The sequence below is a fragment of the Epinephelus lanceolatus genome, chromosome 1, assembly GCF_041903045.1.
Source record: "Epinephelus lanceolatus isolate andai-2023 chromosome 1, ASM4190304v1, whole genome shotgun sequence".
Classification (NCBI taxonomy): domain Eukaryota; kingdom Metazoa; phylum Chordata; class Actinopteri; order Perciformes; family Serranidae; genus Epinephelus; species Epinephelus lanceolatus.
Window position 1 is genome coordinate 33,469,379 of NC_135734.1, and position 27,231 is coordinate 33,496,609.

Genomic DNA, 27,231 nt, shown 5'->3' on the forward strand with positions numbered 1-27,231 from the left:
ACAACCGCTCGATCTCCTGCACCACAGCTGTCCCTAAATAACAAGCACGAATTTGCGATAGCTGTGACACATTGCCCCTTTTTGCAAGTTGGCATGAACAGTTAATTAGCTGTCCTCCTCATGACCAATCTTTCCACAAAATCTTGGACAAGTCTGTGAAACCATTAGGAAGTTATGCACCTGTTTCACAGTAGGCCACTCCCATTGCCCCTCCCCTTCAGACCCAACTGGCATAAACACAAACGCACACCTTCACACACTTCACCTCCATTGCCACTGTTCAGTTTCCCAGGGCAAAAACTGTGACTGGGGAATTTTTTGTGGAGCGACCAACCTACAGAGTGAGCTCTAGAGCTGCTGATTGTAGCTAAAAATAAATGAATTAAGTTAGATTTAAATGAAAAAATAAAGTGACAGGAAATCAGTGGACTCAGTCATATCGACACATTTCCTCAGGCATGTACCGTCTCTGTTTTGCCAATGAGGAAAAGCAATTGAGATGCACTGGTTGATGAATTTATTTCATTTCAGCACATAAGCTGGGATTATTTGCAGGTGTTGTGCTGCACACAAATTACTGTGGTGATTACACTTATGGTTTTGAGAACTACTCAAAAATGTACTTAAGCAAATGAGAAAAACTGTATATGACTCTGCATAAACCTAAATGAAAGAGCTTGTAGACATTAAAACAGTTGTGTGTGTGATTTGATTGCGTACTGAATTAGATTACACCGCGTTCCAAATTATTATGCAAATGATATTTTTCTCTGATTTTCCTAAATAGTCGATGCAAATGACAGTCAACATAATTTTCAAGTCATCAACTGTTAAAGTTTAATTCAAATGTTATTGAACAAACCTCCCAATGAAAACAGTATTTTTTTCAAAAATAAAAAACTTAAAATGCACTGTTCCAAATTATTATGCACAACAGAGTTTCAACACATTTTCTAGGTTGTAAAGAACTGAAAATAGTCATTTGTTGAATTTGCAGCATTAGGAGGTCATATTTACTGAAATCAAAAGCTATTTCAATCAAAAACATCTTAACAGGTCAAGTTACATTTTAACATAGGACCCCTTATTTGATAGCAGCTTCACAATTCTTGCATCCATTGAACTTGTGAGTTTTTGGAGAGTTTCTGCTTGAATTTCTTTGCAGGATGTCAGAATAGCCTCCCAGAGCTGCTGTTTGGATGTGAACTGCCTCCCACCCTCATAGATCTTTTGCTTGAGGATGCTCCAAAGGTTCTCAATAGGGTTGAGGTCAGGGGAGGATGGAGGCCACACCATGAGTTTCTCTCCTTTTATGCCCATAGCAGCCAATGATGCAGAGGTATTCCTTGCAGCATGAGATGGTGCATTGTCGTGCACGAAGATGATTTTGTTTCGGAAAGCACGGTTCTTCTTTTTGTACCGTGGAAGAAAGTGGTCAGTCAGAAACTCCACATACTTTGCAGAGGTCCTTTTCACACCTTCAGGGACCCTAAAGGGGCCGACCAGCTCTCTCCCCATGATTCCGGCCCAAAACATGACTCCGCCACCTCCTTGCTGACGTTGCAGCCTTGTTGGGACATGGTGGCCATCCACCAACCATCCACTACTCCATCCATCTGGACCATCCAGGGTTGCACGGCACTCATCAGTGAACAAGACTGTTTGAAAATTAGTCTTCATGTATTTCTGGGCCCACTGCAGCCGTTTCTGCTTGTGAGCATTGGTTAGAGGTGGCCGAATAGAAGGTTTATGCATAACTGCAAGCCTCTGGAGGATCCTACACCTTGATGTTCGCGGGACTCCAGAGGCACCAGCAGCTTCAAATACCTGTTTGCTGCTTTGTAATGGCATTTTAGCAGCTGCTCTCTTAATCCAATGTATTTGTCTGGCAGAAACCTTCCTCAGTGTGCCTTTATCTGCACGAACCCGTGTGTGCTCTGAATCAGCCACAAATCTCTTAATAGTACGATGATCACGCTTAAGTTTTCGTGAAATATCTAAGGTTTTCATACCTTGTCCAAGGCATTCAACTATTTCACGCTTTTCAGCAGCAGAGAGATCCTTTTTCTTTCCCATATTGCTTGAAAATGGTGGTCTGCTTAATAATGTGGAACATCCTTCTTCAGTAGTTTTTCCTTTAATTGGGCTCACCTGGCCAACTAATTATCACAGGTGTCTGAGATTGATTTGAGTGATCCAAAGAGCCCTGAGACACAATACCATCCATGAGTTTAATTGAAAAACAAAAAATTTAATCTTTATGACACTTAAATACAATTTGCATAATAATTTGGAACGCGGTGTAGATCCAGCTCTAGTGTTATGGCACAGAGAACAACGACAAAGGCAATGAAATGCAGTTGTGAGAATTACAAGAAAGCAATTAATGTCCTTAAAAGGAATGCACTGGTATGCTGCATGTTAATACCAACAGATCAGATTTTAATACATGGATGCAATGGATCACTGCCTATCTACAGATTAGAAGATTATTTAATCCGATTACATCGCTTTTACTGAAATGACACATGCAGCCACATGTAATGTAGCGTGTAGATCACTGCTGATGGCTGTTCAATTATTCTGAAATAGCTGAATCTGTGAGCGAGGTGCATGTGTTACCTATCTGTGCAGCATGTGGCCGGCGGAAGGGATTGCGAGTCCTCATCACATCTTTGATACGCTCCACCTCCTGCTGGTAGCGGCGCCGATCCTTCATGGCTCCCTCCTTGGCCTCCTTCAGCGCACCCTCCAGGGCCTTAACTCGCTCAGCTGTAGAACGAAGACGTTTCTCCAGTTTTGGAAGCTCACAGCGAAGATCTGCGTTGTCACGCACCAGCTGTGACACAGACAGGAACACATAGAGTAAGCCGTGGGATTGAGGAATTGACTGTACATGTCAGTGACCATGTGATACACCCCCTAAAATAAAACATGTATCGATGAGATGCAACAGATAGCAATACTGTTCGCAATCCTTTCTCTAGAAAGCATTTTTTTTTCCTGACAGGGATAATAACTTTCTGAATACATTTTATGAAGAACTTGTGTTTTGAATCATTTTGTCATTTTGCTCATTTGTTTTGAAGAGGAGGAATAAGAACATAATTTATTTTTCTTCCTAACTTCAATTGTTCCACCACTTTCACTGAAAAGGCATCCTCCAGTTTGGCAGCGTGAGGGATCCAACCCTGTTGTGTCAAGAAGAGTATAACAATGGGTATAGGATACAGCAATGGCCGTAGCAAAGTGGCCTCATAACCCCCTTGAACCGGAACATTTCTGTCAGTTAGAGCAAAATAGGTGCAGCGAGGTGGAACACAGGAGTGTCAAGTATGACCTGATGGGAAAATTGAAAACACAGCCTATAGTGCTTTTTATGTTGAGGAAACATGCTTAACAGCTACCTGAAATTGAAAGAGAGCTCACCAGAAAAATAGGTGTTAACACCAAACCACCAGCTATACAGCTTACTTGTTCATCGTGAAGGAAAACTAAATGTATGGATTTGTAATACTGCTCACAGCATTTCACAGCAAACATGAGAAACCAATGACTGCACACCTTTAACACAGAGTGGCGAATTCACAAAGAATGGATTGCAGGCACTGATCCATGAATTGAGCATCACTTGCAACTATCTGCTCGTTCTCAAGGTCCAATTCACAAAAGATCTTGCTCTAATGATATTACAGCACAAACATGGCCATAACGTTGTTCAGCTGAGTACAATTTGCCCTTTATTTGTGTCTGATTGCAATTACCCATGTGGCAAATTATAAATGCTGCCTTTGCTCCAAGAAAACAGTTAGCAGAACAATGGCAGAGAGAAAAAGAAAACTGAAATTTTCATGGTGCATGCTACAGCTCCTGACCGACGAGATGATAAGGAAATTAATTTAAATGTGACAGTGAGAAACACCCTGGTCTGTCAGTGCACTTCAGTTACCACCAACTCTCTGAAGACACTAATTATTTCACTGTAACAGCATGTGGCGATTAGTGCTGATCTTTGCGAATTTGACTGTATTTGCATTGAGGCTCATTTGCATAGAATGGAGCCAATTTTGTACCACATGTATGCATATTACCTCATGTATATGCATGCAAACAGCACAGGAGCACCGAGACGCTATTTGCCTGGCGGCGCAGTTAAGGGTGTATTTCATCCTCTGAGAACTACATGGTTTCTTTTGGTCTTATTTGTGCAGGTTTAGCAGCTGCAAAAGCCGTGGTATCCTTTTGTGAATTTCGCCCACTAGAGTCTGCTGGTATGTGATCACGCAAACTAATACAAGACGTGCTGGTTTAGCAAACAGGCAAAGTTATCTAACAGGCAAGGCGGGCAAAAGATTGAGGAATCTAACGGAACCACCTGAGGTTTGGCTGTACTACTTTATTCTTTGGTGGTGAGTCGTTTTAAAGGAAAAAACAAAAAAAACGGAGGTAGTATTTTCACAGGAGGTAAGTGGTGCTCTGTGCGAAATCATGACCATGCAGAGACGAATGACGGGCAGACATTACGATATCTGTAAAAAGGCAGAGAAACTCATACATAGCCCCAGTGCACTGTCCACTGCCCGTCTTTGGGAGTCTTATCACTTTCCACTGGGAGCTCGCTGATTTATGACCCTGACTTTCATCTTCCATTCCCACAGTATCAGCAGGTGGTGGATGGGATGGAGTCTCCCAGCAGTCACTTTAGGATTGGTTTTCTGCCTGACACTGTGCTGCAGTGCAGCTCTCACCAGTCTGCCAGCATGAGTATATATGTGCCAGTCTGCAGAACGTTTAGCACATCAACACTCGGTCCACTGCTGTAGTCCATTAAGGAATATTAAAGAAAGATGTGAAGTGTGTGTGTGTGTATGTGTGTGTCTAATCTGTCTGAGCACAAGGCTGCCTTTGAGAGGTTGTGTGCATCAGCTAGAGAGAGCAGAAAGATTGAGCATGTTTGTGTGCACCTGCATGATGAATTCATTTGTGTTTATCAAATCGTAGTAACTGTTTTATGTTATGGTTTCCTTTTCCCTGAAAGCAGCACGGTTTACACCTCCTGCTGCTCTGTTTTCAAGGAGTCTTTCATGTGAAGTTGCAGTTGTAAGATGATTGATGGTGCTAGCATTACTTTTACCCATAAGAGAGCATTGACAAACAACACTCACTGCTCTGTATTTTAATTTAGCTCCCTCTTTATGTCCCCTTATATTCTATCCAGCTAAGCACTTCTGCCTCACTGCTGTGATAATCAGACTTCCAGGCTGAAGGAAACCATATAATTTGTCCTAATTCTTAAGAGAAATGGTGGACAGGTGAAATGCTATTTTCTGCCTCCTTCGCTATAATTTATAGCTCTGCAAGTGCTGCTCATTGTTACCTGTTTGTGAACCTTTGTAAGCTGGTCCAGGTTGTTTTCAAGAAAGGAAATCTTCTGTTTCTGGGTGATGTATCCCCCGCTATCATCAGGCTCCATCTGTGCACTCTGTCAACACAAACAGTGGAGATCTTTTAAAATCGTAAAAAACAAAATCATTGAGAGACATTTCAAATTCTGTAGTTCCAAAAATATTTGCACATACAGTCTAGGTGAAGCTGCATGTTTTCTAGCTACAGTGGTGACGTGTTGTTTGCCTTACTTTTCTCACTCGAGTCGTGAGGTCTTGGACAAAAAGCTTGCGGAGGTTGTGCAGGGTGTAGAGCTCACGAGCCTGCAGCATGAGGGGAAAGAGGAAATAGTGCAGTTAAAGCAGTTAGTAGAGAGTATTTAGTGGATGAGTGGCTGCTGAGGGAGCCAAGTGAGTCGTGACAGTAAATAACGACTTACAACAGTCTCTTCCAGCCCTTTGAGGTCCCGCTTTGATTGCTCATGTCGCTCATGGAGAAATCTATAGATAGACATGTAGATGGTCAGACGGATAGATAGAAAATTCTAAATGAACTTCTCTTTACCCTAAATGAGCACCAAGTTCTTGCCAGAATAAATCATGAATAAAGAACAAACGCAAGCGTAGACCAGCTGCCCCACTCGTGGGCTGTTTCCCATCTGCCATCTGATGCAACACGCTGCAAAGGTCAGTGCAGAAAGAGGCCTATTAGCAGCCAGCTGCTACCTTATTGCAAAGCTACATTATGGAGATGCAAAGAGAGTTAAATAGAAAGAAGCGAACCAAGAAAGAGGCGAAGAGAGGGTTAAATAGGAATAACCTCCGGGTAATTTTAGCCACACTATGTATATATACTTCGCAGAGAGACATGTTCTGTAAATAGGATGACAGTCAGAGCTGTGGAGTGAGGGGGAAAATAAATAGACAAAGGGAAGACAAATGACAGAGAGAAATAGAAGATGTGAATCAAAAGAGGCAGCTCGCCCCCGGGCCTCCATATGGTGAAGTGTTTGAAAGCAGGCCAGGACAGTAAAGCAGAGACTCACGTCAGTTCCTCCAGCTGTCGGCTCTTGTGATGCTCTTGGCTCCTGAGACGTTCAAAGTCACAGTGCAGTTGCTCCAACTCCAGATGCTGCTTCTGGTTACAACTGAAAAGGTGAACAATGGTTCAAAAATATTTAATGTGACTTTATGAACTCTCATGTCCTTAAAAATGTTCTCTATTTAATTTGGCTTCAATGCCAATCATAGAATTTTACTACTCAGCCTTCAGCTGTTTTACAATACCTTTTACAGGACCCCAGAGAAGTTTTATTAGAGGTTTATAAAATGGTACAAAAATGCTTTTTAATAGGATTATTACTTGTACTGTGATGGGGCTTTGCTTTGGCCTTAGCTTGATAATCACTTCAATGTCACATAAGAATAATAATTTCTTTCCTAAGTCTGACAAGTAGTAAAGTCAGTGGCGTGTACAGACTTTCAAAACAGCAGGAGCAAAAATGATGACCCTGTATGCAGGGTTAGGACATATTTTGTCCTTAAGGTCCAGACACACCGAGCTGACATCAAAGAACTAGCGGCAACGAAAGCCCACTGTTGCCTGTGTCCTGGCCAAAAAGTTGTACATGAACACACTGCAAAGGCTTCAACCGACGGCCAACCAGCATGCATGTTCTGCACCAGCATGAGAGGAAATAACTCTCAACACCAGCAAGCAGCCGTAGTCTGTAATCATCATTCAGTTTGCCAGTTAGCACAATGACGAAGGATATTTATTGTGCACCAGTGAACAATAACACAAACCATCATTCTGATGTAGAGCTCAGCTGCTAATGAAAAATACTCTTACCTTAAACAAGTTTGTTTTGACCTCACTCCTCACTTCTGTTTCTCTTTTTGTGCGCTGAGCTGAACTGCCAATCACAGTGATTTCATTCACCAACGGGCTCTGCTGTCTCCGACGCAGATTCAACATCCTGAATCAGCTAAAAAAAAAAAAAGGCGAAAATCGTGGACAAGGGCCGATGAGGGCAAACAGTGCGGGACATAGCGCAAAGACTAGGACGACTGATGCTCACCAACAGCCCAACATTGAGCAATGGCTGACCATCAGCTTGGTGTGTCTGGGCCTTTTAAATCATATCCTCACCATACAAGCAAGAGAGGAATTTGGACTAGGGTCCTTGAGTAGCTCAAGTGTATCATCAGGTCAAAATTGAAGCATGAAAGTACCCCATTAGGGTGCAGATACATCCTGGTTTTAAAAAAAGTGCACACCTGTACCTGCCACTGTTTTAACCATTTTTTGATTTTGCTCTCTTTTTCTGATCCTTTTATCCTGGCAGAAAATTAATTTTATACCCGCTTTTCCTGCTCTGCTTCAAGGATCTTAAGGGCCACTTTGCTCCTATTACAGATGCTTTCTGCCCCACTGACACCCATCCCTCCATCTACACATTTTCAAGCTGCTTATCCAAATCAGGCTATGCCAGCAGGACAAGCGGAGCAGCCCCAAATGTCTTTTCATCCAGAAATTCTTTGCAGCTGCTCTTTGGGTGTTACTCAGACACTCCTCAGGGCCAGCAGGGAAATGTACTTTTAAGTCCCTCAACAGAGTCTGCCCTGCAGCCTGGTCCCACACAGTCACGCCTCCCACAGAACATCTTCAAACTGAGGCACCTGAAGGGGGCATGTTTTCAAGGAGCTCAGTGGCACCTCACATTGTGGTTTGGCAGCAGCTTGAATCTAAAGTCCTCCCACGCTGCAGTTTCCTCACCATGTCAACCACCCACACATATTGATTTCAGCCCCTCTTCCAGCTAGAGCTGGGCTTAGCCCTTTTTTTGAGAACTCAACTCCTGAGACCATGTTTCTCCAATTTTTGCATTTCCACACTGCTTATGAGGGTGGAAATGAATTTTAGATTTGAGCCCACAGACAGCTCACAGAGTGGGTAAGCTGTCTGCTTCTGAAACCATGTAAGACCTACATTGTATCGTGCCTCACAGTCCAGTGTCAAAGACAGAAGCAGACAGCTTTATAGTTCTTTATACTTGATTGATGCCCCTGTACTTCTCCTTATATGGTCCTGTACAACTTGTGGACTCTTGATTTATAAAGTCCGATTCAGTTTATTGGAGACCGTTTGGAATAACAATGAGCACTGACTCAGTTAAGTCGTCGATGATCTTCTGCTTCTCATTGATCTCGTCTCGCAGGCGGCCAAGCTGTTTGCTGTGCGACTCACGGTGTGACTCCATCTGCTGCTCCAGAGCCCTCTGAGGTATGGGCAGCAAGAGGGGGTGAGCGACATACATATATAATGAGAGAAGGAGAGAGTTAGCGAGAGGAGACAGCAGTGGGAACAAAGGGAAAACTAAATAACAACAGAGAATAGAATCACACACACCAGTGCACATGTGGACATAAAGAGCCACATGGGCATTAAGCACACACACACAGCAGGTTGTGCCATACAACACCACTGAGCATGAAGTGAGACATAGCTAATAAAACTGGTGCATGTCTCACACAAACACACACACAATGACACTCATAAACATGCACGAATACAGTACAGGCAGATTATTAAAAACAATAAATAATTGCAGCTGTACAGGAGCGTGCCAGAGCTGAAAACTGAATGTGTTGTGGGTTTACTTTAGGCTAGATTACCAGCAGGGAGAGGCAGGAAAAAGGCCTGTGGCCCCAGACCTTCACAGGCTGAACCTAAGCTTCACCGTGTGTCAGTGGCTTTTTGGTAATTATGCAAATATGTTTAGGAATTTGCACGACTACAATATCAACTGCATCCTCCATTCTCTGAAAACACAGAGACTTTTAAAAACGCCTTTCTCTCTGGTCTCATGCAGACAGAGGTGAGTGGAGTCTGGCAACACACATGGCTTCTTTGAGGGGGAAGAAGCGGGGTCCTAGGGGGTTAGCTGCGGTCGGCGCGACATAGCATGAGGGCGGACGGCCCGGCCTTTGAACCTACTCTGGAGAAGGTCCATCTGTGGCATAGCTCAGCGTGTCTAAACTGATAATGGAAAAGCAAATTGGCACAACATGGCTTGACTCAGCCATCTTTGCAGTTTGGACTTTTTATTTGCCATGAGCTCTTTCAGGGAATTGTGTTAGGCTCTGGGAAAGTGGGATAGGCATTTTTGCAATTCTTCTGACATTGAAAATATAGCTCAACAGTTTGGGAAATATACTTATCTGTTTTCTTGCCAAGAGTTATATTAGAAAATTGATACCACTCGTATTTCTGTACAATAAAGATGCAGCAGCCAGTTAGCTTATCTAAGTATAAAGACTGGGAACAGTGTTTGCTTGGCTCTGTCCAAAGGTAGCAATATCTGCCCACCAACATCTCTGAAGTTCACTGAATAACACTTTATATCACACTTGATAAAAAAACAATAACAGATTCAAATTTTACAGGTCTTGGACAATACACCAAACCACTGTGACATCAGGCTAACAACAACGATCAACGATTAGACTTTTTTTCTAAATCCCCTTCACAACAACCACCTCTGAGCTAACAACTTACATGCTGGAAATGGCACATTTTGACAAAGACTTGGATTGTACACTAAGGCACGTCTGCCCCTTCTGTTTCAGTGAATTGTTGTGAAGATCTTCAACAAAGAAGACAACTTAGTCTCGCAGGACTGCAATGCCCCCACTGTTGATTTGCCACATTTTTTAATCTGGCAGGAGCTTGCACCAGTGACACTGACTTCACTAATGTACCAATCTGTTTCACTTCACACAAGCTTCTGTGATATTGGTGTAATAATGTTCTGCTAGAGCCACATACAGCCAGGAAATCATCTGGGGTTTTAACTGGTCCAGGGAGCTCCTCCAGAGCTTAAGTACAGTCAGGCTTCACCTCTGTGGCAGCGGGTCTTATGTGTGTCTTCTTAAAGTGTTGAATCACACAGTGAAAAAGCAACTCTTATGGCCGTGTACATTCTGGCATTTTTGCCTTTATTGACAGCTGCAGATAGACAGGAAAGGTAGGAGTGGGAGGGAATGACACGCAGCATAGGGCCACAAAGGGTCGGAAATAAACCTGGGCCGCTGTAAAGGACTCGGCCTATGTGGGGTGTACGCTCCACCAGGTGAGCTACAGGTCATCCCCGTTTTAATTAAAGTTCTTGCCTCCCAACGTGCAAATGTTGCAACAAAATAAGTTCACCCCCGACAAGAGCAACATTGCTGCACCCTGGGTTTAGTGCTAAACAAGACAACTGTAATTGGTTTAAAGAAACAAAAATACACCAGAGCATTTTCTTTCACCTACAGCAGTAAGGTAATTAGTGATAACTTAGCTTTGCCTAGCACTGACATAACGCTGTGGAGATAGGTCTGGCTACACAAGACTAGTTGCTAGGCAACCAGCAAAGACTCTAGGGATTTAGTCATCAAAATCAAAATATAGCCAGACACATAGCCCTTACTTTAAAACAGACAATTATCACTTTTACGCTGTGATTTCGTGACCTTTGGACTAAGCCAGGCTCGCTGTTTCCTGTCTTTATGTCCTTTAAAAAAAAGTTGACAAATTAATCTGTAATGCAACTGTTAGTTGCAGCCCTGATATATATATATATGTATATATATCTATGCAAAAACCCTTGATCAGACGTACCAGCACAGCCACAGTATGCTGACACATGAATGCACACTCGTGGAGGGAGACAAACACACCCACATCACACCCACCCACACTCGCACACCGACACTTGCAGTTGCTGAGTGCTGAAGCGGTGCTCTGAAAGGTCATTACACTAAAAGTTGCTCTCACTGTAGTCATGGTTACCTTTATATCACAGGAATCCTGGATGGACGACTGGTTCTGCCCGCTAGTCACTTGTGACATGCTCTCTGAAAAACATACACATACGACTTTAAGGAAATGACAGCGAGAGAAACCAAGACAGAGAGAGAGATAAGAAGAGATAAAAACACTGCTGTAGATGAAAGAGGTGACAGTGACCTGACTTTGACAGCCCAGCAGCACCGCCGCTTCATGTTGACAGCGAGGTCAGCCTGATCCAAGTCATGCCTCGGCTTTAATAATATCTATTATTGAAAATGACAGCTATTGTGTCAGGCTGGTCTGATCTGTTTTTGACTCACTGCTGTTCCTGGAGTCTGATGATGAAATTACAGAGCTCTCTACGTCGCACCAGGCTGTGTGATCAACACGACCTGCACCACTTTGTATTTATCTCCTCCTGTAATGACTTGAGGACCACCTGGCTCAGGTGTGGAGTACGGCCAAAATTGATTTACCTGCCCTTAAATCCACTGGTTATTTAATGCAGTTACGTGCGACTCCTTAGGAAGAATGAGTTACATTGCCTTTAGCCTGATTTGTGAATTGTGTCAGTGTCCCGGGAGTATCTGGTTGGATGGACCTCGCACAAATTTCAAATGTACCATTAATCTATTCGTGCTGGTGCTGTGAAATGTTGGGAAGCCTAAGCTGTTTGTCAGCGTTCACCCTTGTTTTTCTTTTTCTCGACAGGATTGAAAGGCCTCTGGCAGAGACTTAAAACTCTCCATTGAGGCCAATAAAATTGTTTTAAGCGGCACTTCCCCAGATTTCCAGCTCGGTGGAGCCGAAACGCAGTGACAGATTTGTTGTCTTTTTTATGTTTCACTTTATCCAGACATGATTTCGTTTCGCTGTGTCAGAACATTAACCTTATTTTTGACTTTGGCATCTCAAGTCAGTCATTTTGCCAAAGATTTACAATGTAGCTCGATCTACTTACTGTCCTTCACAGCGCAGTGAGTAAGAACTTAGAAGATCATTATTCATCTCTTCAATCCCTTCAGTGCAAAGTCATCTTAAAAACATGTGCTACTGTTGGATAAATATTCTGCTTTAAACCCGCAGTGCTTTTGGATTTATTGAGCAAAGATCTGTTTTGCTGACTGTTTGATTGGATTTGCTCCTGGCTGGAGGCTTGTGTTTTTGCCTGATTTATCAACCATAAATCTGTTGTTTTGCTTGTCTGACCACATTGATATTTTTCTACTTCACCTTAGAGTCTGAATAAAAGTTAAACACTTCCCTGGTTTGTTATTTTGGTCACGTAGCTAAGATATCTCAACCTGAGCTCGGGGCAAAGACACTTTTATTACAAGTACAGGACCTGTACATTTTATAGGTGCTGCACTGACTGTTTATATATATATATTGATCCTTGAACTTATGGTTTGACCGGTTGTTGGATTTCACCTCAAGCATAATTTATATACTATTATTTAGTAGTTAGTTATTTTAGTAGTTCACTGAGATTATACATCAACTGCCACGGTTGCCACTTTAGTCACACTAGCAACTTGGCTCTATGGATGGTGATGTCACTCAGTTGGTCCACCACTTTGGTCCAGACAAATATCTCAACAACTATGGGACGGATTGCTATGAAATTTTGTACAGATATGATACAATGCAGTACAATACGATAAGATGCGATACACTTTATCTCCATAGGGCATGCTGCCCATACTACACATAACAGCACTGCACATTAGCAACTCATGTATTGCACATAACACCAAGACTCAACAGAGCACCACTAGCAGAATAAAACACAACCCCAAAGCATCAAGCAACATTACTGAAAATCTTAACACATATATTTGTGGTGCCCAGACAATGACTCCTCCTGTCTTTGGTGTCTTTTTCTCTAGCACCACCACGGGGTTGACATTTGTGGTTTTCTATGAAATGCCTCCAGAACTTCTGTACTGACGCTATGCAATGAAATGTTGGCACAGTCATTCATGATACCCTCAGGATAAACTGTAATAACTTTGGTGATCCCTTCACTTTTCATTTAGCGCGTTCATCAGGTCAAAATTTAAATTTGTCCAGCTTACGTCCAAACAGGCTACCTTCAAACAACCAATGATGTTGACAGAAGTCTTCATTCAGGGTTAAAGAGCGTACACAGATGAGGCAGGCCCTCAAGGAAGTGTGCTGAGCTCTGAAGCTAATTTTAGTAGTTGCCAACCAATGGAATTACATCCATCATATAATCTGTGGATACATTTTTATTAATGTCACAACCCCCACAAAATGTCCAGTTTTACTACCAGAATTTAATCAGTTTGGTCAGATACCATTTGGAAAGTGTAGAAAAGGTCTGTTAATTCATCCGTGTCACATCCCCCATCCCCTCAACGCCACCTACGCACCTCATTTTGAAGGGTTGTAAATGTCGTGTGGATATATGGGAGCAGATTTAAAACAATACAACACTACATACAGTACAAATTTGATGTTCGCTTGTTCGCTTATTTTGCCGCTTGTTTATGTGCCAGCTTAATATCTGATAACTTTTAATAATGCTTTTATGTATAAGTCTACTTAAATTTTTTGTTTATCTGGTTAAACTAGGCGCAAATCACCACATTCATGACCAGAATATGCCAAGGTGCCACAATCCCTGAGGGTAACTGTTACCCTGATGAAGGTCCTTTGACCGAAAGCTTGGTTCATTAAAGATACTTGCATTGATCCAAGTGTGCAGATACTCTTTTCTACACTTGTTTATCTGGTTAGAAAGTGATATCAGCAGCATTGTAGTGAAACCGGACCAACGGTTCAGCACACAGGGAGAAGAGATTCTGTGTTGTCAGATCTCATGAGTGTGGGTTGTTGAGACGGAGACACGTCTCGAACAATGTTAATTCTCTCCTGATTAGTCACATTCACTTTTCCACTAGAATGAAAAGAGTCAGGACTGCCTCTATTCTCCTGAAGGGGCAGGGCAGTGGTGAAACCCATGGATCTGAAGTGGGCCGTCTCAGTTTATCAATGGTCTCTGGCCAAAGTGCAGCCTAACAGAACCACTAAAGCTGCAGACTTTTAGTCTTGTTTGCTGACTGAATGAATATACTCAGAAAGCCGCTGTTGTAGTTGTAATGATGGATTTTTTTTTTACTATAATGAAATTTGTTACGGTGTTTTACCTTGAGCTTGGAGTTTGGCCAGCTCCTCACTCAGAGAGTCATAGTTCTCCTCCAGCTTCCTCTTCTTCAGCTCCACATTCTGCATGTACTCTGTCAGAGAGCGTATCTTTGCCTCGTGCTGAAAGTCAAAACGTAGCGTCTAAGATGCAGGAAGTATACTGATGAGCAACTGACCTTGACCCACAACTTTACAACAAGGGTAAAATATGTTTTACTCACTGTGGGATGGATATGATCTGCATTAAATATTTATGATCCTTCATAATTCATTAGGGGAACTTAATTTAATCAACAGCCTAAGTGTGAAACTCACAACATAATGGTTTCAATCAATCACATCAACACAGGGAATACAAAGTGATGCAATCCTTTCACAATCACGACAGTTTGCGCACTTAAAGCTGCTGATGTGTTGTCGCCACAAACAGTTGAGTGACGGTTCGAGCACACTGCTCTTCATCAGAGTAATTAATATCAAACAAAGGCCCACGTAAGTATTTGTGATGTTAATCAGTCTGATGAAGAGAAGTGCACTTGAAGCGTCAATCACTCATTTGTGGTGATAATTAATATTTTGCAGTGGGAGGTTTCAGTGTAGACTGTCCTGATTTTTCAACGTCAACACAAAAATTTCCTGCCAAACTGACAGATTTACAAACATTCTTTCCCCCCACCTGGGAAATGAGGAGGTGACAGGAGGAAAGCTCTCTGCCCGTCTCCTCCATCTTGCGGTGACACTCCATCTGAAGGTTCTCAAGGTGGCGGCAGCGCTTCACCATGGATTTCACCTCTGATTTTATCTTACTGATGTAAAGGCGGGCCACTGTGAACTCCTCCTCGATCGCACCAGTGATCTCCATGGGCTGGAGACAGATGAGGTAGAGAGGAGGAGAGACAGTTAAAAGAGTAGCAGAGATGTTCGGTTAAGATTGAGTGGGGACAGTTTAAAGACAGCTGGGAAGTTAAAGGGGGAGGGAGGCATCCTGGAGACTCTCTCTGCCATTTTGTACGCGCATCCATTAAGTTAAAAGCATCATTTAGCAGATGCTGCAGCTCTGAAATGAACTGTGGAGGATAGACTATACATCCATGTATCAAAATCAGTCTAAATATTACTGCCAAGATATATCAGTGGATATGGCCATTACTCATCCTCAGGTGTTACACAGTCAAGGGTATACATATACTGACTGTAATGTATAATAAATGGCCCTGCAGCTGGTTCACACACAGACACAAACGCTGTTTTAAACGCTCAAAATGCAGTGAATCAACATTCATAATTTCCTACAGATGCCAAAGACGTCGGGTTAAATTGGAGAGAAATGTGTATGAAATGATGCAGAAGACATTTTGAATTTTACACTACGTCTTGGATTTTAAGAAGCTTTGGAACAATGAGACAGAATTTATATACATCTATATATAGACATCGCTGTACACTGTGAATATTTGAAGGCATCCCGATATACACTTATGTTACAATTTGGGATGTGAGTGGTCCTATATATGTTACAAGACAATGATTACTGGTCATTTTTATCTGATGTATCCAAGTACCTTCTGGGATACAAGTAACCTCGGTAGGGAATCAGTATTGCGGGACAGGTTTTATGAGGAATTTTCTTTTTTTTTTTTTTTTACACACAATCTAAAATTGTTTGGGTTTCTGATCCTAAAAATATGATTTCAGTAAAATATCACTTCCTTCAATATTTAGTAGTGCTAGTAATGAATAAATGTCAGTGATCAGGATTAGGCTGAGTTATCATTCAGTATCCTTGTGGCTTGAGGGTAGAAACTCCTCTTAAGCCTCTCAGTGCTGGTCTGGTTTAATCGGTAGCTTGTTCCCGACCTCAGCAGGGTGAAAGGCAGTTATCCAGGTGGCTTGGATCCTTGATGATTCTCCTGGCCTTATTTTTGGAACGTCTAGTATAAATATCCTTTCTGTAGGGTAAAGCAGCATGTATAACTTGTTCAGCTGAATGAACCACTCTTTGCAGGGCTTTGTGATCCTGTTCAGTGCTGGCAATAATGTCCTCCGTCAGGAAGCTCTCAATCGTGCAGGAGTAAAAAGTCCTCAGTATTTGAGGGGATACACAGAATTTCCTCAGGCATCTCAGGTAAAATAGTCTCTGCCTTGCTTTTCTCACCACTGTGACAGTATGCAATGCCCAGGTCAGGCTCTCAGTGATGTGTACCCCAAGGTATTTGAAGCTATCCACCCTCTCCACTGAGGAGCTGTTGATATAAAGGAGAGCGTGGTTCCTTGGCTGTTTCTTTGCAAAGTCTGCCATTACTGACACAGCAGGTCAGGTCCCCTACTTCCTCCAGGTAGTCCTTTGTATTATACACACACACACAAACACACACACCATAGGGGTGGTGGTGTGTCTTGCTGTTCCTAGGACTGCACTCGTCTGGACAGAGACCTCAGATGTTGTACCTGGAATCTACTGGAGCCACTCTCCCAGTTTGGGGGTCACAGCCCCAAGTGCTCCGATTACCACTGGCACCACTGTTGCCTTTACTCCTCACATCTTTTCTAGCTCCTCTTTCAGCCCTTATTTTTCAAGCTTCTCGCTTTCCTTCTTCCTGATATTGCTGTCGCTCTGGGTCGCTACATTTATCACCACTGCCTTCTGTTCTTCTTGTCCATCAACACGATGTCCGGTTGGTTAGGCATCACCAGTTTGTCAGTCTCACTGGATCTTAACTCAGTCATTCTCAACCACCTTAGGAGGTGTCATACATCTCGACCCTGGGACTTCCAGCCCATACTCAGTGCAGATGTTCCTGTACACTGTGCCAGCCACTTGGTTATGGCATCACATGTATGCTGTTTCAGCCTGCATCTTACACCCTGCTATTTTGTGCTGAAGTGTCTCAGGAGCATCTTTGCACAGCCTGCACATGGAGTCCTGTCTGGTGAGACAGACTCCTACTCCTACTTCTATTGATCTTGTACTAAGTGCCTATTCATGTGCTGCCATGATTAGTGCTCCTGTGCTGTCTTTCAGTCCAGGCTTTTCCACCCACTAGAAGGATTTCTTGATGTCGGCCACTTCAATCTGTCGGTGGTACATGCCATGCAGGGCTTGTCTTTCCATGATGGATATAATACCCGTTGACATTAAGGGGAGTGTAGTTCTTTGGCTGCTTCTTCCCAAAGTCCACTATTATCGCTTTAGTTTTGCTGAGAAGTAAGTTGTCCTCTACTTCCTTCAGGTCGGCCTTTTTATTATGTATATAGTGTATGTATATACACATCATACATTTTGGCGTTTATTAAACTTTTATGGCATGGAGTTAGTGTGCAGGTGTTATCTTTTCTTCACTGATACTGTTTTTTGATAGCCTTGCACCCTCATAATGTGCACATAATGTGCACATAATAAGAACCGTGTTGACAGGACATTCTTAGCCTCAGTAACATCAAAATAAATCCGTGAAGATACTCTCCACAGATTTCAAGGTGATGTAAGCAGGAAGTCTCATGGATTCACTCAGTTAATCGCAGGCTACATCTTAAGCCCTGATCTTATTTACATCACCATCTGTGCCATGGAAAGATATCTGCAAATACATTTTATAGGCTCTGAATTCATAAGTGGAGCCTAACCCTAACTCTAACCCTAACCCTTTACTTACTTGTTTTTCTTATGTATCTGTTTAGGACTGTGCCTCGGACTCTGCTGCACAATTTATCAGAATGTTCTCTTTGAACTTTCCTCTCATGCAGCATAAGTAGCACCTTTTTAATGTATGGACATTAATTCTCTGACATGGCGAGTTAACTGGAAAGCACAGGATGTACTGATTCCAGAAATATGTGTATGACATCTGTGCACTCACGATATTTATTCTAAGCTGAGGGAGAGAAATTTATAATGCAAATTGCATCGAATAGTTAAATGTTTCTTCTGACTTTGACTGTAGGGGAATACAGGGATTCAGATGTTCACTTGTTATTAGATGTCTCATCTTTTGTCACAGACGCCATCTGTTTCCTTTTAAACATCTCTAGTAAGTGAGTAAGTGTCTCCCAACCCTGCATTTTGTGTCCCACTCACCAGCTTGATGTCCCTGTTTCCAACAATGGTGCTGAACTCACTCAGGTCCCTCATCAGACCATTGAGAATCTCTGCGATACGTTTCCTTTGGTGGCTGCTCACTTCCTGGATACGGGACAGTTCTGCCTCCAAAGCCATGAGGTGAGCCTGTGGGAGGAGAGAAGTGAAACGAGGGTGTAAACACAGAGGAAAATGAAGGGAGATTGGAAAGAAGATGAGAATAATACAGAGAGAGAGAATCCTTTAACCTGCGAGCAAACACAGCTGTGAGAAACACTTTAACCCCTGACCTCATTCTGATCCCAGAAATTCAAGCAGCAAAAACATAATGGCCGCTAAATTACAAATCAATAAAAAACCGAGATAGGGGGCTGATGGCATCGGTGCTGATGAAAGGATCTGGAAGAGTGAATGATGGAGCTTATTTTGTCCTTCTCTATTCTGTACAGTGAGCAGCTTCTGAACAATGCTGCAGCCCCAACGGCTCAAACACAATGAAACGATTTGGGTTCAATTGATACTCTGCAGGGCTGACGAAACAAAGTGAAAGAAGGGGAAGTGCAGTTTTATCTTGCAAAAGTGTTTTTCATAGAAAACCGCTGTTGGTGGTCAAGGCCGTAGCCAGGATTCTAAAGGTTGTAACTCCCAAAATACTGTAGATGGCTTCTCAACAGTGACAGGAAAAGAAAGTGATGAAAAACTAAATCCTTGTTTTATTCTACAACTGTATTTTCTTTGCCAAGAAATAAGCAAAAAAAAAAGAAAAGATATCTTGTCTAGAAATCATCAAAAGCAGCCTTAAGAACTCATCAAGTTTAATTTGTGAGTAATTACCAAACGTTAACTCCTCCTCAAGTCGTCTAAGCCTCTGAAAATGATACAATCTTTGGAGTCTGTTTCCATAGCGCTGGTGCTAAATACGCTGAAGGTGTTTCATTTTATTCTAAGTGGATCATTTATTGTCTCAGGAATAATACACTTATTAACAATGCTCTTCTTTAACGGTGCTTTTTAAGTTATTGCTGCCATGGATCACCAGTCAATACAAAGCACCATTAACCCCTGTCTTGAGTACAGTAACATTAACTCCTTTATCAGCCTCCTCCATCTTCATCTCCTTCATTAACTTCAAGCCTCGTGATAATTTTCCAGGTCACTTGCCACGTCAAAACATTAACTCAGCACAAAAGGAGGTAAATAATTAACTGAAATCGATCCATTTGTGAGTAAAAAGGAGATGAGAGGTAAATGAACTAAACTTAATTTAGTTGAAAGATTTATGGAGATGTGGTTGGTGCAATGATGAATGGAGTTAATCATAACCACAGAAAGGGGCTTAAGCGGACAGATGGATGGAAAAGGGTGCTTAAAGGAGCAGATGAATGGCAGCGACAGTGAGCGATGGCACGGCCTCCTGCAGAAGAAGAGAGGAGCCTCCAGTGAAAGCGGAGGTGAAGACAGCTGAGGAGACGGTGGGGCGAAGACAGTGATGAATACACTCCATTGCACCATTTTTCTAGGTCAATGCCGCTCCATTTTTACTGTAGAGATGGAAGAAATGTAAAAGCCGCAACACTGCACATTAGCAGCCGTGATGCAGAAAGTGGGGAATCAGTAATAAAGAGTCGGTGGAGGGGGGTGGAGCTGGAAAGGGCCCAGGAGGGTGTAATATAGGATTTTCTTTTTTAATCATTGTGCGGTTTCTTGTATTCAGTTTCACATCTTGTCAGACTGTTACGTTGGCGTCCCTGAGAGGAAGCGATGTCAGGTGAGAGGTCAGAGTGGAACAGACTGAGCCGTCCACAGAGAAGGCATGCTAAGTGATATGACTGAGAAAAGGAAGAGGCTTCAGCTGGCTTTATCAGACTAAACTGTGCGGTGAGTAGTTACACTGTCAGCCCCTTCCATCAATTTCTGGACCGGCTTCTGAGAGAGACAGAGAGGGAGGAGAGGACAATGTGGCAGATTGTAAAATGCTGCATGAAATATTGAAGAGGTTTTAAGAAGGTGAATAATGGTCCACTCTGTCCTCTGAGTCAGTCACAATAACTTCATTAAGCATTGACCAGCTCCGTCAGTGGTCTTTCTTTTACTTTTATCTCTTAAATACTTCCCTGTGCACAAAGATTCATACAAACCTTTAAAACCTTCACTATAAGTAGAGCTGGACTATTTTAAAACCTTGCCCCACTGATGAACACACCCCATATCTTGAAGCGCCTAAACTCCGTTATAAATGAGTGAGTACTTCTCTACAACATTAAATATTTATGACTACATAAGCAGCTATTAAAGTTGGAAAAAACATCCTCAGGTATTATTTATTAAGAGTTTAATACTCAGAGATGCAGTTAATCTGCTTCATCAGGACTGTGTTTGATTGAGTGACGGTGACTGAATGACCCACTTATCCAAATGTTGCAAAATTCTGGCTGGGTCTACAACTGATCCTTCGGTAAGTCCCACCCCTGGGGGACTGGACAATCATGCAGTAGCATCAGACCAGGGTCCAACTACAACACAGCTGTGCTCCATTGACTCTAAAGCAATCATTTCAGATTTCCTTCATTTTCAGGCTGGTTTTGTGGATTTGGAGCTAAATGTTGTGCCTGGGGCATGTCGTGTATTAATGACACTCGTTACCTGGAGAGGTTGGAAAAAGATACACGTTTCTTCCCTGTTCCAAAACCAAAATCAAACCCTGAAAAGTGTAGGGTTAGCTAGCTAGCTACTGAAGATATAGCCTACTGAATGTATACACATGCTGCTTTTGCTTTTTAATGATTATAACAGTGAAACAAAGACCGACCCTGCTGTACAGGAACCAGTGAAGGGAAGCAGGGAAAATTTGCACATATTCAGCCAGCTCTGTGTCATCGCAGCATGCGCAGATGGATGTTGTTTGACTTTCTCTGGAGATCCCTGCCCATCTGTCGGTGGACATGGGGGGTGAAGCCAAACACGGTTCATCTGCACACACTGTGATGCCACACAGCTGGTTCAATATCAGCAAAGTTTCCCTTTATATTCATTGTCTTGTGTGGCGATCAGCAGTGATGTGGTGGTTCACTTTTACACTGTGATCTGTAGCCTATAGTTCGGCTTTAGCTTCTAACTATCTTTGTCTTTTTAACCTGTTGTTGCTGCTGAGTCAGTTTGACATCCTGGATATATCCTTCAAACACAGACTGTAGTCCCCTCTGTCTGCTTCTCTCTGGAATCACTGTTTCATTTTTCCATAAATACGATAATATTTCTTCAGGGAGTGCAGTTAGTTACAGTGAGAGCTCCATGCTTACTGCAACAGCTTGTTGGACCATCACAAAGGGGCGGGGCTTAGCAAAAGGTCAATTCCATATGCTAATTAGTTTGCTTTTTGTGGTCTTGTCCTTTATTCCTCCTTGTAGTATGTTTGTTTAGTACCCAAAATGATGCATGGTACCTACTCCACGGAAGTCTGTATTACTACTTTCAACATGCTACGCAGCCTCCACCAGTCACACAGGGACTCACTCCCAACTGGATCTAGAGCAGGCCCCCAGGACTCTACTCAGCCTTGAAGCCAATTTTTCCCAGTGACCACTCGTGATGCATCAATAAAAAATCCCCTGTAGCCCAGAAAGCATTTTCCCCTTAGGCCACTATTATTAAAGAGACGTCTGTAAAATTGTTGAGGGCACCTTGAACTGCAAACACAGTCGATTATGACTCTTTCTGTTATTAATTTTTGATGCACGGAGGTTTTATATTTGTAAAACATTCCTCAAGCTGAGAAAAGAGTTTTAAAAATCCGTAACAGCACCAGAGTATAAAGTCTTTGAGCCTAGCAGTAGCTCACAGGTGGGGCCAGTGGGAGAAACACTACTGCGCATATACAATAGGCCGCGTACTCTGGAAGTAAACCCAGACGCTAGGAGCTTTTTTTTTGGTGTATGCGCCAGGCAAGCAACTCCACTGGAATGAGTAGGCGTCAATCTTGGGATCTAGTATCTATTATAAATCTATGAACTGAGGAGGGGAGGGTGTGTTAAATCATTAGTGGGTGTGGCTCCAGAGGAAGATGGTCCCATCTACTGTGTGACTGTGTCTAAGTGTACTGTTCTTTATCTTAACTACTTGTGTGCTACTCCATGGATGTAAAAAGAGACTGTGCTGTAAGTGAAAGTTTGCTGGTAGACTTGAGGTTGGCACTGGTTAGAATGATTATGCACCTCCAACCAGCTAGGAGGCTCTCGGAAAGTGACGCAGTATTTACAGCTCAGCGCATCCCAAAAGACACATACTATTATTTGTCCACCCAAAATGCTAAGCACACATATTGAGTATGTAGTGTGTAGTATGTGATTAGGTACACAGCATCTAATTAGTGCACAAAAGAACAGGACATCACTTTCTCCAACTGAGCCCTGCACATCTCAAATCAGTAAGACAAGCACAGATAAAAATAAATACTGAAATCTCCAATGCAAAATAACCAAAACTGTTCAAACTTTGGCAGATAATATTATGCTCATATGAACGCAACACTCATACTAAGAAGCTAAGTTTTTCTCAAAGAAGAAAAGGTTTTCAAGGCATCTGAGTTCTCATGATTTAAAAAATAAAACATCTTCAAACCATCACTTCTTGAAAATGCAGATTTTAAGACTCTTCAAAGCCTCTAAAACTGACATGAATACGCCTGGTTCTCTTCACAGTCACTGAAAGGATTGTTTTAATAAAAGCATTAACAACTTAATTTCACAGGCTTTTGCAGATAAACGATGCCAGATTTATTAATTGAAATTTAATCTTTGTCAACACTGAATTTTGTCCTCATGTGACCGAGCTATTCAAGTGGAAACCACAGAGTCTGAAATTAAGTTATGTGATGACTCTGAATACTGACCTTAATCAAGAGAGGTCAGACTTGTGCTCTTGGTAGCTGCAGTTTTTAACGGTTTATTTGTGGTCACAGTGCAAAACAACCAGTCACGTCTCCTAGAATTAATCAATTCACAGCTTGTGCCGTCGCTGCCAGAGAGTCTGAGAGTGAATTCAGGGTCGAGCTGAAGAAAAGCCAGTGCTTGTGGTAATTGGAACCATATTTGTGACTGTATGTCAAGTTGTTGATTAATGTCTCGACTGATTATCAAAAATGAAATAGGGTTTAGGTTGTTTCCCCTCTTCCCATCCTTAATACTTAAATATTTCTTTCTCATAAGTTTAGTTTTTCTTGCATGCATGACTGCTGCCTGCACAATTTATCATAATGTTCTCTCTTATCTTTCCTTTCACGCAGCTCTCTAATTTTACTCATTATCGCTCTAATTGCATTTTGAACCAGTAGTTCGACACGTTCTTGAAAAGACGGGGACTTAAATGGATAGATGGTTAGATTATTGTGCACCCAAATACTCATTTTCTCTTTTTTCCCCTCTAAATGTGCTCTCCTCACGTATGTACTACAGCTCAGTATATGTCCATGATTTATCAGCTAATCCATCTCTGTCACTGCCTCATTGTTTTTCTTTTTCTCTTCATCATTCTTCATATTTTCCCGTGTTTTCTTTATCTTTCTTCATGGCATGAATCTGAGCCTCCAGGAAGCAAAAACTCACCATTTTCTTTGCAAGCTCTTCAGCCAGCAGCTTATTCTGCACGCTTTTCTCCTCAACCTCCAGGCTCTTCTGGTCGTAGTTGACTGCCAGCTCCTCCAGGGCCTGAAGGACCTCCTTCACCTCAGCCTTAGCGTGTTCATTCTCCGTTTGCAGCCTGCCGAGCTCAGACTGCACCTTCTCGCTGTCTCCCCTGGATGATGCCAGGAGCTGAGGGATACAGAGGTTTCACAGCTGAACATAAATTGTAAATAAAGAAAGATTTGATTCATAAAAGGGAGCAGAGGAAGTCAAGTGTACGGGAGCATGCGCACAATAAGCATCATCTGCATTATTCACAGGGCAGAGCTGCTGGTTTTTAATAAAACATAATTGTGGGGTTTATCTTGTTCTCTTGGTGATAACTGATAAGCCTGTGTACAAACCTCGTTACACAATACAGGTGTGATTTAACAGATAACACACATTTTAAATACTCATCTCGGGCTATTACTTGACACTGTAAGATCTGACATAATTTTGCCACCACAGTGTTTGCTTACATGTGCACTGCTGAGGCCCACTGTGGGCCATTTTACTGAATGAAGGTCATTAAATGTAGATGTTGCTCTACCTAGGGTGCCGGGATGTTTGCACCGTGGCATACAGCTTCTCTTTGGCCAAATGGATGTAAAATCATGTTACTGCGCACACAGCTAAGGTTGGGTAGTTACCATCACGTCAGCTCAGCCCACAGCAGACCCATTTTGGAATATGAATGGACTAATTTTGCGAATGCGTAGTCTTTTACTCAGCAGTGCACTCCATGCCAGCGCTTGGTTCAGGCTTTTTAACCCACTGGTTAAGGCTCTTTCTGTATACATGCTGTAAATACTGCTTGTAATTACATTTTAATGGAGTCTTTTAATTGCTGTTCTTCCCATAAGTAGCACATACTGGCAGACAAACCTCTTTACTGTAGATTTGTGTGAGAAAAAGGCTGTAAAACCACTTCCTACTACATAAAAGGTCTCTGAATTCACGAAGAAGGTGGAGTCATGCTCATCTGCAGCATTTTTAATCACAGATCAGATTAATAGAAAGCATCTGTTTGTTTGCGTATCAGCTACAATGTCAGCCATGGACTAAAATAAGCAACACTTCCCATATCATGCTTCAGTCCTTCATCAATCTATGTATTGATCCTTCCTTCTAATCATGTGTGTCTGAGCAGCCACTGAAACCAATTCTGCTCTAACCTGCTGTTAACACGCAAATACACTTATGTTTAAACAATAATGCTCTGTGTTCTTCAAGTGCTTTCTGGCACCTGGAAAAGTGATTTTTTTTTTTCTCATTCCTCTCAAGGGCGAGATAATAAACTCTTGCGGCTGAGTTCTATTCAAAGTGTGGTACTGACTGCCACATGCAGCCTACCGTGAGCCATTTAACCAAACTGATGAAAGAATGTAAAACTACAGTCTTTTACCTCCTCCTGGTCGAGCATCTGCTCCTTCAGTTTCTCCACCATCTGGCTCTGGTGGTTGATCTCATCATCCTTCAGTGGCAAGGAGGCATGTAGAGACAAACAGTTCATTAACGGCGTTACGTATTAGTCATGCTGGTACAGTACAGATTTGTACACTGCTGTATTTTGGGTTCAATGTCCAGTCAACTGAATAAATGAGAGATATGCTGTAGTACAACAGTAGTGACTTAGTGACTGATGGAGACAGCAATTTTTGAAATTGGTCCTGTATTGAGAGACAGAGCTGCAGCCACAGCAGCAAAACAGGCTCTAATGTAATCCCTACAGGCAACTGTGCAATGTCAATTTATGTCCATTGAAAGAGCTTGTTTTGCCACTGACAGTCTCAGATTGTAAATATAAGTGTCGGACAACATTATGGAAAGGATCCCTACTGAGAAATGAAATGTTTTTCTTTATCTTTCACTGATCAGCTCTGTTTGTTAGTGTCTGTAACCAAGTCTTGCTCGAGGGGAAGTCTCAATCTGACATCTCACGAACATTTCCACAATGTCAAAAGCCTAATATTCCACAATGACACTGACCATGTTTTAAGCCCAGTTCAGACCAAAGATTTGTGATGAGACAAGTTAAAACAGGCCTTTCTGCAACATTCTAAAAACCTGCCTGTTCACATCAATGCAACTAGATGAGATTGTGTGTCATCTCTATGCAACAACTCTCCGTACTTCTGTTCTGATTTCCACCTTTAAGGCTTATTTTGTGGCTGAATATAATAAGTAACTTCTTAAAATATGAATGAGGACAGTTATAGTGAGATACTGGCTACAGTTGCATTTGTAGTAGGTAAACATCTGCAGTCATTTGGACTTGATCAGTGGACTTCACTACAAACCGGCTGGCTGTTGAAATAGGTGACGTGCCTCATGTTCTAAAACCAGCCGACTGACCGGCTGAGTCGCAGGTGACACTATCAGCTCAGATCGGCCAGTTCACACCACTGCACCTTTTCTCTGCAACTTTCTAAAATGGTTTCATCTCATCCCAAATCATCAGTCTGAACTGGGCTTTAGATGTAGGGTTTCCACATATTTTCACAGTCAAAATTTTCAAACTTTTCCTTGCCTTGTCGAGGACCCATAAAACCAACAGAAGTGTATAGTATACTTTACTCCAAATGGTAAGTACTGTATGAAAAATAAACAGCAACCTTTTCCAGTCTATAATAGTTAGTTACATTCATATTCACTTCAAACTACAGGCACAGTCTATACACTGTCCTTTGTTTTAAAAACCTGTACAAGCAGTTATATCAGACTGAATCACTGACTTTCATGCATGAGGGAAAATAGAACTGATTGTATTATAAGTGTATTCTTAATGCATTTGATTATAAACCTGGATTTAAGTCTGGAACAACAACGCTTCAATGACCAGTTAAAATGAAACTGAAGTGAAAACTGAATGCCTTAGGCCACATAAGTCAATTGCTCCATCTCATGCAGTACAATCTAAAAGCAGTGAGCCATTGGTGTGGAAACATGTTCAATTCTGGTGTCTTGATTCCAGCTAGCAGGCATACAAAAAAGAGAGACACACTGTGCAGGAAGAAAATCAAAAAATATGTAGTGATGCTAAACAAAACGCTGTTATGGAGTAACACATACTACACTACATTACATTAACAGCTATAGAAAATA

At 42.1% G+C, this 27,231-nt stretch overlaps 1 protein-coding gene across 4 annotated transcripts in view; it reads right to left on the reverse strand.

The window, feature by feature from the left end:
• kif5ab (kinesin family member 5A, b) overlaps window positions 1–27,231 on the reverse strand; it is a 94,130-nt gene that overhangs the window by 14,429 nt on the left and 52,470 nt on the right. For all 4 annotated transcript variants that reach the window (XM_033625967.2, XM_033625968.2, XM_078169678.1 and 1 more), the window contains exons 13-24: window positions 25,532–25,600; window positions 24,067–24,273; window positions 18,467–18,613; window positions 15,068–15,256; window positions 14,394–14,511; window positions 11,221–11,285; window positions 8,556–8,665; window positions 6,431–6,532; window positions 5,825–5,885; window positions 5,637–5,708; window positions 5,378–5,482; window positions 2,623–2,839 (exon numbers count right to left, since the gene is read on the reverse strand). In XM_033625967.2, the coding sequence (XP_033481858.1) occupies window positions 2,623–2,839; window positions 5,378–5,482; window positions 5,637–5,708; window positions 5,825–5,885; window positions 6,431–6,532; window positions 8,556–8,665; window positions 11,221–11,285; window positions 14,394–14,511; window positions 15,068–15,256; window positions 18,467–18,613; window positions 24,067–24,273; window positions 25,532–25,600 (1,462 nt within the window). The remainder of the gene's footprint in view (window positions 1–2,622; window positions 2,840–5,377; window positions 5,483–5,636; window positions 5,709–5,824; window positions 5,886–6,430; window positions 6,533–8,555; window positions 8,666–11,220; window positions 11,286–14,393; window positions 14,512–15,067; window positions 15,257–18,466; window positions 18,614–24,066; window positions 24,274–25,531; window positions 25,601–27,231) is intronic.